Genomic DNA, 12,344 nt, shown 5'->3' with positions numbered 1-12,344 from the left:
TACGAATCAGGCTGCGAACCTTAAGGTCAGCAGTTTGAAACTACCAGCCACTCCGCAGGAGAAAGATGAGGCTTTCTACTCCCGTAAAGATTTACACCCTCGGAAACCCTGTACAGGGTCGCTATGGGTCGGAACCGACTCGACGGCACTTAACAACAACAACAACCATTTAATGAAGGATACACTTCACAATAATCAAACCTCATCTCATCATCCAGGAAAAAGCACATAAAATTCAGGAGAGTGCTTAGTGAAGTCAGTCTGACTTAGTACACACAGAGTGTTCAGAGACTCTTAGACTCTACCTCCTTTTATGCAGAATACCCTCGATGATCCATGACAATCATGTGGCTCATCAACTCTTAACTATTTAAAACATTAAGTTCTACTTCATAATCTGTTAGTTTAGTTTTCTAAGGCTAAAACCTTGGTCAATAGCAACATTAAAATAAATAAATAAATAAATAAATAATAAGCTTGAAGCATTCTGGTGGCTTTTAGATAATTCGTCAGAAAAGCTGTACACCACCATTTCAAATATGTTTAAAAGCATCTGCTGTAATAAAAGAACAACAGAATCCCACTAGGAATGAAAAAAATGAGGCCATTTGCATAATAGTTAATGCACAAAATAAAATACTAAGACTGGTTCCTCTCTACTAGCAAAATAAATAGGAACAAAAAGAATATTCATCTCCCATCTAGACACTGATCTAAAACTCTGCCTAGTTTTTTAGTTACTGACAGAGAGGGATCTTTAAACAAGGCCAGATTCTACAGGGTGGTCTGTTACTGTTTGTGCAGGCTGTCGAAGCTATGCTCCAGACTACAAAACACAAAATCAAGGGAGAGGATAAAAATCTTACAAGGTGAAAAAAAGAGTCTATATTGAAAACGTTAATTAAACTGCTCTTCTATATGCTATGCTTCAAGTACCTTAAATAGGCTGACCCCACAAAAACAGTGTGTAGATAGATAGATAGATATAGATATATACACACACACACGGGGGGGGGGGGGGGGGGGGGGCGGAGGACACATAGCCTGAATTACACAAACTGAATTATACTATTACCTTTTTTTGTCCACAGGAGGCAAAGAAATATTGCTGCTTTTCCACTTAATCTTTACATTCTCCTGAAAAACAGTCCTGTTCAAAGCAATGAAGTAGCGTTCCAGTATCACCAACCTCTGCTTAAGTCTCAATGCTGAGAGGGTAGTGGCAGCTGACTGAAAGGCCAGAGCTTGCTGCTCTTTGACCAGGACAGTAAGACACTCCCTCAGTTCACTCACATCTAGAAGACAAGAAAACAGCAACTTCTTAATAGTTTTATCAGCACAGTAAAATACTCCTTCAGTTCACTCACCTCTAGAAGACACGAAAACATCAACAAAACTATGATTGGACATGATTCACTATAATGTTGGTAAATGATTGGTAAAAATGTTTACTCTTTATGTACTATCATTTGGGTAATCTTCACATTCACAGCTGTGTGCTAAGTACCAGGCACCCATTCCATAGTCCCACAGAGCAGAGTGACACACGGGCAGATCACGCCTAACCACAGTTATACTGCTACTCTGTAAAATCACAGAAAGTTTCCAACACAAAACCATAAAAGCAGCACTTATCAACAGCCCATTTCCTAGACAGGAAAACTCTACTCTTCATTTTCATGCAATGAAACCAAATTCAAAATAAAACTTTTCAGTAAGGCCACTTCCATCATGTCTAACTCATAAAAGAGAACACAGTGACGAGAATATTTTAGAGGAAAATAGTCTACTTGAATATGTGATAGGTAGCAGTATTTCATTATACTAATCTTTCAACTGTGTACACTTGAAAATTTTCATATTTAACAGAGCTTTTAGTTTTGTTTTGTTTTAAGTAGCTAAATTACAATTATACAGAAATACTTAACTCAAAAGAATACTCATCCAATTAAGCACAAGGCTACCAGGATGTATAATATACTTGAATAGTAAATCAGTCTTAATGCAATCCCCTGAGCCAACACAGTCCCTGTGGTGAGACAGTCCCTTTCCGACATCTGGGCTGTGTTCTAGCTCACATTTATTTGTCACAAGATCACTTTAAGCCACCAGCCTCAAAACCTTAGATCCCAAGAGGTAAAACCCAGGTCCCGTATATCAGACATTAGTTTCCTAGCTCTGAGAAAAGTGGGAAATCTTAGCAGGCATTAAAAAAAAAGATACACCTATTGTCGTTGAGTCAAATCCACCTGTGAAGACACAGGGAGGAATGCTTGGGCTAAAGGGCATAGCGGTAAATAGGGATACACACACATCCTTGGAACAACATGGGCTGAAACACAGGCTATATGTACAACTCAGGAAGAGTGGGATATATATACATGTATTTATATATCCCACAAATATGTAAGAGTTTGAAAGAGGATATTTGTACATAAGGAAGGTAATGAGTATTTACCTTCCTTAGGAGCTCTGGTAGCATAGTGGTTACAAATCAGGCTGCAAACCGCAAGGTTAACAGCTCAAAACTACCAGCTGCTCTGTGGGAGAAAGATGAGGCTTTCTGCTCCCGTAAAGATTTACAGCCTCAGAAACCCTATTCAGGGTCGCTATGGGTCGGAACCGACTCGACGGCACTTAACAACTACATTTACCTTCCTTACAACAAACACAACTATGAATGTGGTGGAGCCTCAGGTAGTGGTGGTCATGCGTGGGAGAGTCGCTTCCGACTCATAGAGAGCCTGCATAGGGTTTCTGAGACTGTAAATCTCCACAGGAACAGAAAGCTTCCTCTTTCTCCCATGAAACCGTTAGTAGTTTCAAACTGCTAACCATGAGATTAGCAGCCCAATTTGTAACCACTGCGTAGCATAGTGGTTACAAATCAGGCTGTGAACCGCAAGGTCAGCAGTTCGAAACTACCAGCTACTCCGTGGGAGAAAGATGAGGCGTTCTGCTCCCGTAAAGATTAACAGCCTTGGAAACCCTGTGCAGGGTCGCTATGAGTCGGAACTGACTCCACAGCACATAACAACAACAACAACAACACTACCAGAGCAACTTGTGGTGGAGCATAAAGCAGGCAAAAGGATGAAAACTTCCTGGATATTTATCCAGTATCTTAAGGCAATAGTTGATGAGCCTGGGGATCAGGACCAGTCTCAGGGGGCTCCATGGTCAATTGGCATAACATGGTCCACAAAGACAATGTGCTACATCCTGCTTGGGTGCGTAGCATCTGTGATCTTGAAAGCTCCTGAGTGGCCATCTAAGGTACAGCTACCGGTCTCTCCATGTGTGGAAGAAAGAACAGTGATACGAATTGAAGAGGCTGGGAATCAATTAATCTAATAGACTAATAGAACATGTGAACATCAGTCTCCACAACTCTGAGACCAGAAGAACTAGACAGTACCCGTCTACAACTACCAACCGCCCTGAAAGGGATCACATCACATTAGACGGTCCCGGATAGAGTGGGAGTAAATGTCGAACAAAATTCAAAATTACTTTATTTTTTTTAAAAACAGACCTTGTTTACTGTTCAGAAAGAGATTAGAGGAATATGAGACTATGGCCCTGGACCACCTTTCAAGTCTGGAAAGAAAACTATTTGGCTCAATTTACAGCCAAGTAGCAGACAGTTTTACAGGGGAGGGAAGCAACACTAGGAAGTTGTTCTGAATAAATAATCAATCATTCAAAATCAAAATGGCCACATTTTCCTAAGGACAAAGTGGAGAAGGGATAGGAAAGTGGTAGAATGGAAACAGGACCCACAGGGAGGAATCAGGGTAACAGCTGTTATAGGGAGGGGATTGCAATCATTGAGACGAAACAAAGTGTAGGATTTGCTGAATGTAAAGCTGATGATCTTGTCTGGAAACCTTCACTCAATTCACAACAAAAAGTTGAAAAAAACAAGGTAAACTTGTTGCCACAGAGTCAATTCCAGCTGATAGCAGCACTATAGGACAGGACAGAACTGCCTCAAAGGGTTTCCAAGGCTGTAAAGGCTCATGGAAGTCAGGTGGCCACATCTTTCTCCCATGGAGAGCTGGTGTTTCAAACCACCCACCCATCAGTTAGCAGCTGACCACCTGACCCCTGCAGCCCCAGGGCTCCTCTAACAGACACTGCTGCTGTTATTAAGTGCCATCCAATTGGTTCCAACTAACAGCAAGCCTAGACGGCGTTTCTGAGGAGTGGAGGGTGGGTTTACTGCCGAGCTTGAGCTTAGCAGTCCAGTGCTTATTCTACAGTGCCACAAAGGGACACATCTCCCCACCCACAGGTGCTATGACACAGCCAACTGTCCAGCACCAGCAGTCAGACACATTATAGGAAACTAAATTCAAAAAACTACAGACCTAACTAAAGTTAACCAAGGCACTTGGACACTTCGACAGGTGTTGACTGAGCAATAAAAGAAACAAACCAAACCAACTCATGAAGCTAAGAACTCCCAAAAGAGGACAATCAGGATTAAGATGGTGCCATGAGGAGTTCACTGACTGTTTGTTAACCCCACTTTTTGCCACAGGATTCAGAACAGCAGTCTGAAACAAAATGTGTACATAACTGGTTAATACATTGATTTAAAAAATGAAAACCTCAGAAAAAAGGAAAAAAAAAAATAAACAACAACTTGTAAGAGGGTAAATATAAGGATTACTTGATATAATTTCACCTTCAAGTGGCTTACTATCTTTCTGGAAGACAAAAATGGAGTATAGCAGATTTCTGGGTAAAATGCCAGACAGAAGAAAAGACCAACAACATTTCAGATAAAGTAATAAATGGCTCACAACATCAAGAAAAGTGTCACCACCACGTTGGTCTGCTGATGGGAGGGAAATGGGGGACAAGCAGTAATGAAGATGTGGCCTGAGTCCAATCACGGTCAATAGACTCCTGTCAACATGGAGTGAGACCTGGTTGGCCAGCAATATGGTGAGACCTGGGAACTCCTGAGCCCATGGACAGGGACACAGCCACAGAGGACTAGAGCGGAGACTGAAGGGTCAGCTGATATGAAGTGAGGGGAGATGCACAAGAACACCCATACTTGCAGATAGTACCCATATGACCTAGCTTCAATGGCTGGATGATCAGAACTTGACTAGAGAAAGAAGTAAGAGGAAAAAAAGTATAATGCGCTAGAATTTGATGAACTTGACCTATACTTATGGATGTAGTAGCTTAAAAGAGGGAAGGAATCTTCACAGCAAGGAGCATTCCCACCCCCCCCTTGGTACACAGGGTTGACAGGAATTGGCAACTTAGACACTGGCTACCTAAAATGGAGGTGCTATAAAGGAACGAAGTGACTGGTTTACAAGTTTTGAAGAGGGAGTTTAGTTTCAGAGGGTGCAGGAGAAGGTAGAATCCCCACTGAGTGATTTTCAACCTGTCCAGACAGGGCTGGTGAAAGGAAATGGGGATAAGACTCTTGTGGTTCAATAGTGAATAACTGTTATCAGGACTGACTGCGATTGTCGCAAATGTAAAGGTAGACATTTTGTAACAAAAAGAGGGGCGTGGTTGATCTTGCAGTCCAGGTGCGGAGAACCCTGGGACCATAAAGGGAGAAGAGAAGACTGCGGGACCCTATCCAGAGAATCAGCGACACCAGAGATGGAGGCAGAGACGATGACGTGGAGAGATGTAGCGGCTGGGGACTCTAGACTCATGGAGGGAGAGGAGCTGTGTGCTGGCAGCTAGGGGCAGGCTTGCAGAGTAGCCCTTTGGTAATTTTGGTATATCCAAAAAAAAAAAAAAGGGAATGGAAGCAAATACTGTTGAATGATGATGCATGGAGGGGATTGTGGTCATTGCAATACAATGAAATACGACAGGATGAGTGTAAAGCTGATGCTCTCCCATGTAAACAATCACACAATTCACAATAAAAACTTAAAAAGAAAGAAAAATGTCACCTATGCCAGAAAAACTAAGAACAGATTTATACCCAAAAAAAAAATCCCCCTAAAAACACACCTGTCAAAGGATGGGTAAGGTGAAGAGGAAGATGAAAAAAGGAAGGCTGGCGGTCTATCAGCAGTGACACTAAGTCCAAAGCATCATTTTGCTAAGCACAGTGAATGAGTTGAGTATAGACACACAACACACAGAGCTTTACCCTTGTTTCCCACCCAACCTGTCTCCCATAAAATTATTCCCTAGCCATCACGGGACACAAAGGAGGGCACATGGCTTCTACAGGGAATCTGAACAGCCTAAGAGGAAATACCTCAAAATAACAACAGGTTAAAAAAAAGAAGAAAGACAACATCAGAGGTTCTGGACACAAAGAACAATAACTCTACTAGGAACTCCATCAGCTCTCTGCCCCCCAATGTCAATTCTGAACCAATACACCAATCTCTGAGACAAAATACCCACCACAGGTCTATCTGTTGTACTGTGGTGGCTAGCATGGTGCTGTGATTCTAGAAGCTATTCCATCTTTTCTTCAAGGAAAAAAGATAACTTGGAGAATATGAAAAATAAACAACAAAAAACTATCACTGATACACTCAAAGGAAAGAACAAGATGTTTTTAAATAGGGATCAGAGTCCATATGAACAGGCTGCACTTTTACCTCCTCTAAGCAAGCACTAATGAGGTCTCCCTCACCCTACTCATGGGTAACTGAGTGTGCAAGTCCTAAGGAGAATGAGGACTTTCAGCATCAGCCAGCAGTAATGAGTCCACCCCCAAGCAAGAGTCAGAGGAGACCACGCTGGGAACCAACGGTCCCATACTACGCAATAACAACAAGGCAATAATGTGCAGTAACAAAGAGATGCACACCACTCTCGGGCCAGAGAAGTATCCAAAAAAAGAGCCAAAGTCAACAGAAATAGAAGGCTTATACAAGACACAGAATCTCACACAATACAAAAGTGTCCAGGTTTCAATCAAACATCACCTCTGTCATACCAAGAACCAATAAGATCTCAAACTGGATAGCATGGTGAACAAAATTTTTCAGAGACAAAAATTTTACAGCAGCCATGACAGAAATATCTCAGCAAGCAATTAAAAACAAATGAAAACATAGAAAGCCTAAGCCAAGATACAAAACTAGAAGCAACTGGAAATTCTAGAACAAAATACTGTAATACTCAAAATAAAAAAAAATTAGAAGGGCTCACCAGCAGAAAGAAGAACAAACAAGAAAGAATCAATGAAATGGAAAATAGAAATCTCTAGCATAGAGAAAATGCACTGAAGGTTAAAAAGCACAGCCTCAGAAACCTGCAGAACTCGAACCAAGGAAGAGAAAGATGTTTGATACTGAGAACAAGTACAAACTACTACAAGTCGACGAATTAGACTTTTGCCTATGAATGCACTCAAAATTCCAACCGGAATCAAAGGAATCTTCATATGAAGGAACAACCTTGATTCCTCAATGTACTGGGTTGATAGAGATGAGAAATTTAGACATTGGCTATCAAAAACGGGTGTGGGGGCACCTAAAAAGGCATAAAGTGGCTGGCTAGCAAGCTTTCATGAGTGTGCTAAGCTGCAGACTAAAGAGGCAAAAACAAGAGAGACATAGAGAGCAAAACAGATTAAGAAAGCATGAGTCTTTAGTAGCGATCTACAGAGATACATCCAAAAGATGGAGGCTGTCTAAATGCCCATCAACAGAAGAATGGCTAAACAAACCTGGGTACATACACATAAAGGAATACTACAAAATGTTGAAGAATAATGATGAATCTGTGAAACACCTCACAACAGGGCTGAACCTGGGACATTATGCTGAGTGAAATCATTCAATCACAGAAGGACAAATATTGTATGAGACCAATGTTGCAAAAAGTTTTTTTAATAAAAGGAATTTCTTGATAAAAGAAACAATCTATGATGTTTACAGGAGGCATGCAGACAACATGTTAACACAGGTGACAGGGCTGGCAATATAAAACAAGGAGGAGGAGATTAGCAGAGGAAAGGTGAAGGTGGTAGGAGACACAGGGAGGAATACAAGAGTTAAAAGTGAACAGAAGTAAATACATTGCAACCAAATAATGAGGCAAAGTATATGATTTAATGAATATAAAACTGATGGATCTGCTCTGTAAACCTTCACTCAATTCATAATAAAAAGTTAGGAAAAAAAATTACAGCATTCATAGAGAAACACCTTCACTGTCACTGGAGGGTAAAACACAACACAATTCAAATGACAACAAATACCTCATCACAAAACACATAAGTCAGAAGAAATGGCAAAATATTTTCTAAGTGAAAGAAGTGCCAAACCCAGAAATGAAGGGGAAATAAAAAATGTAATTAAAAGATAATGGAATTTTCTACCAACTTTTTTGAAGACCTATGGTCTAGTACCTAGAACCACTAAGAAAGCTATTTGTTGTTGTTGTTAAGTAACGTCGAGTCAGTTCCGACTCATAGCAACCCTATGAGTTGGAACTGACTCATACCCACACAAAAAATAAATACACTCAAAAACACTATTGTTGTGGTTGCTAAGTGCCACTGAGTCTGTTCCAACCCACAGCAACCCTGTGTTTATACTACAGCGCCATAACATTAGCCACTGTTTTTGGTAAGGGCTGTTGAGTCAGTTCCATCTCCTAGCGTCTCTGCATAGGGTTTCCGAGGAGCGACTGGTGAGCCTGAACTGCTGACCTTGTGGTACAAACCAACCTTGCAGTCCAGCGCATTAACCCACAGTGCCATGTAAAAATGAGATATCATCTTACCCCATCAATAACAGCAAAGCTAAGAAAAAAAATAAACAAAACACAGAACCCTCCAATAAGATGGCAGACTTGGCAGACTAGGCAGGCGTACTACAAGGACGCTCTACAACAAAGATGCTATAATTGTTGTTGTTAAACGCCTCCAAGTCAGTTTAACAACATCTTTGTTTTGACTCCTAGAGACACTTTACAGGGTTTCGAGGAGCAGCTGGGTTTGAATGTAATTAAAAGATAATGGAATTTTCTACCAACTTTTTTGAAGACCTATGGTCTAGTACCTAGATCGGTGGGTTTGAACCACCGATCTTTTGGCTCAAATAGACCTTGCAGTCAAGTGCTTATCCTATAGCGCCACACCATGACTCCACAACAGATACAAGAGACAAAGTAAATCCAACACAAAGCTTTCTGGGAGGTGAGGCTGTGCAGAGACGGGAAGAGAGGGGGACTCATTAGTGGACTACCAGCCAGAAAACGGTGTGACCATCCTGAACCTTTGTGAGCAGGTTTGGCTAAGCAGAGTTGCCTGGGGGACCTGAAAGGTACGATACCTTAATTCTGTGTCCCCTGGTGATCAGAGGTGTGCCTAGCTCCTGTCCTCATCTACAGACAGGGCAGACCCTGCTCTCAGGGAATTAGGAGTCACAGCAGGGTGAGGCGGGGTCCTGGCTGCACAGCTTTGGAGGCCATTTTGGTGCCCGGATTCAGGTGGGCTCAGCTTAGGATCCACAGAACCCACAGAGCCACCAGACCAGCATTAACCTGTCACCCTTCCTCCAGCTGCCCTGTGGTCCTAACAGGCACTGAAACTAGCTCCATAAAGGGCTTCTACCAACTACTTCCAGATCAATTGCTCTGAACACAGGTAACACCTAGGCAGATAAGAACTCCATCTAGGGTCAGGATCTCCACTGTCACATCCCTCCGACGCCCACCTTGCGAGATCCTTAGCTTGCAGAAGCCCCCATAGTCTTCTCCTCTCCAGGTTCAACAGCTGCACTGTTTTTGGTTTTCACTTCGGGATTTGGTTTTTCCCCTTTTGTTGTGTCTCTTTGTTTTTAGTTATTCTTTCTCTTGTCGTTCCCTGGAGTCTTATACTAACTCTACTTTTGTTTTTAGTTATTCTTTCTCTTGTCGTTCCCTGGAGTCTTATACTAACTCTACTTTTGTTTTTAGTTATTCTTTCTCTTGTCGTTCCCTGGAGTCTTATACTAACTCTACTTTTGTTTTTCCTTCTTCTCTCTTTCATTTTCCCTCTTCATCCCACCCCTCCTCTTTGGATCTTTCCTTACTACTCTTTCTCTTTTCACTTCCCTCTCCCTGGTTTCTCTAACGGTTCTTTTTATTCCTTGCTTGTATTTTCTCTTCTATAGCGTCACTTTCCTGTCCCTCTCCTTTTTTAAGCTATTATATTCTTTTTTATGATCCCTGCCTGCCTTTTATCCTTTTTTTCCTCCTTCATTATCTTCTCTTTTCATCACTGGATGGTTGTTTGTTTATTGTTTCATTTCCTGGTATGTGTGAGGCAGAGGGCAGGGGTAGTTTCTCCTCTGACCCACCCAACAGGAGACAGCAACCTTATCCATACTGCCCAGCCACAATCAAACCCTTGCAGCTAGACTCCCTGGAGAATACCAGCTCCTATAACACATCATTAATGATAGACAGCCAACACCAGCCAAACCCACCCTAAACTGAGATGCCTGAATGACCAACAGACAATGGTGCTCATGCTTCCATTCTCTACCTACATCCACAGGAGAAAACTGGTGAGAGCCTAAGAACACATCAACATACAATCATCAACTAAATACAAATACAAAAACACTACAATGTTCCAGAGACAAAAGACAATTTTAGCTAAGAGATTGGCACAAACAAATAACCAAGATGGAGACCCAAAAGATGTTTCTGAGAGGGAAAAAAGGCAATGGAATTAACTGAAAAAGAATTCAACAGAATGATATTTTAGGAACTGAGGTCCCTTCAGCATCATGCAGCCACTGCCAAAGAAAGTGAAAATACCTCAAGAAATGAAAAACATTCAAATTGAGCAGATGACAAAACTGCAAGCTAAGCACCAAGCAGAATGTGATTTGCTTGAAGATATGAGGACATTCACTTGCTGCTGAAAGAGCATATTCATGGGCCTCTACACCTCTGAAGGTATTGCTTTCATCTCTCGAAACCCTTCACAGGGCCAGAGCGTGTCCTGGTGTGGTGCTGCAGGATAAACACTGGACTATTAACTACAAGGTTGGTGGTTCAAACCCAACAGCTGCTCTTTGGAAATCTTAGATGCAGTCACTATGAGTTGGAACAGACTTGATGGCACTGAACAACAACACAAAAGACAGAAGAAAGTAAGAACACAGAAAAGACTTCAGGAGCTACCAGTCATTCCGCAGGAGAAAGGTGAGACTTCCTGCACCAGTAAAGACCTACAGCCTCTGAAACCCTATGCAGGGTAGCTATGAGTCAGAACCGACTCCCCAGCACACAATCACCACCACCATTTCAACAAACCAAAAAAGACCTGCAGAAAGGGAGGAATATACCATCCTCATGGATAGGAAAACTTAACATTGTGAAAATATCAATATTACCCAAAGCAATCTATAGATTCCAACATCATTATTTAAAGAGACGGAAAAGCTAATCACTAACTTTATATGGACTGGTGAGAGACCCAGAATAAATAAAGCATTATTTAAAAAGAACAAAGTAGGAGGTGTGACACTTTCTGATCTCAGACCCTACTCCAGAGCCACAGTAGTTAAAACAGCCTGGTAGTGGTACAATGAAAAACACAGAGACCAACGGAACAGTCCTGTTCCACCTACAGTCATTTGATCTTCAACAAAGGGTCAAAATGCATTAAAGGGGGAAAAGACAGTCTCTTCAACAAATGGTGCTGGCAAAATTGGAAATCCATTTGCAAAAAAAAATGAAACAACAACTATATCCGACAACATATACAAAAAAGGACCTCAATATGATTAAAAATCTAAATGTAAAACCGAGAGCTATCCAGATCATCAATGAAAAAATAGGGACAAACTTAGGAGCACTAATACATAACCTAAACATTCTATCGAACTAACTGAAAACACACAAACAAAAGACAAAATAGACGACAGGGACCTCCTAAAAATTAGACACTTATGTGCATCAAAGGATTTCACATAAAAGAGTAAAAAGAGAACCCACAGAGTAGGAAAATATGTTTGGCAATGGCATATGAGACAAAGGAGTATGCTCCAAAAATGTATACAAAACTTCAATGCCTCAAGGAGAAAACAAATAATCCAATTAAAAATTAAACTGACTTGCCCAGGAGACATGCCCAGGGTCTCCTCAGGCAAACCCCTTTCCAAGACTAAGACTCAATGGTAAATACATGAACAGACACGTGCTCTGACTGGTGACCACATTGGTCATCGATAAGGGGAAGTGAGGGAAAAACAGCAATGAAGCTGTGAGCTAAAAACAACCACATTCAATAGACTCCTGTGAACCCGGGTGGAGACCTGGTTGGCCCCAGTTTGGCAAGACCTGGGGACTCTTGAGCCCAGAGTCAGTGACACAGCCACAGAGTG

At 41.6% G+C, this 12,344-nt stretch overlaps 1 protein-coding gene across 1 annotated transcript in view; it reads right to left on the bottom strand.

Annotated features, from left to right (window-relative positions):
* Window positions 1-12,344, bottom strand: part of HERC2 (HECT and RLD domain containing E3 ubiquitin protein ligase 2) — a 259,545-nt gene that overhangs the window by 218,333 nt on the left and 28,868 nt on the right. The window contains exon 4 of the mRNA XM_006861873.1: window positions 1,076-1,295. Coding sequence (XP_006861935.1) covers window positions 1,076-1,295 — 220 coding nt within the window. The remainder of the gene's footprint in view (window positions 1-1,075; window positions 1,296-12,344) is intronic.

Source organism: Chrysochloris asiatica, unplaced genomic scaffold, assembly GCF_000296735.1.
Source record: "Chrysochloris asiatica unplaced genomic scaffold, ChrAsi1.0 scaffold00044, whole genome shotgun sequence".
NCBI classification, from domain to species: domain Eukaryota; kingdom Metazoa; phylum Chordata; class Mammalia; order Afrosoricida; family Chrysochloridae; genus Chrysochloris; species Chrysochloris asiatica.
This window is presented reverse-complemented; position numbering and strand designations above follow the sequence as displayed.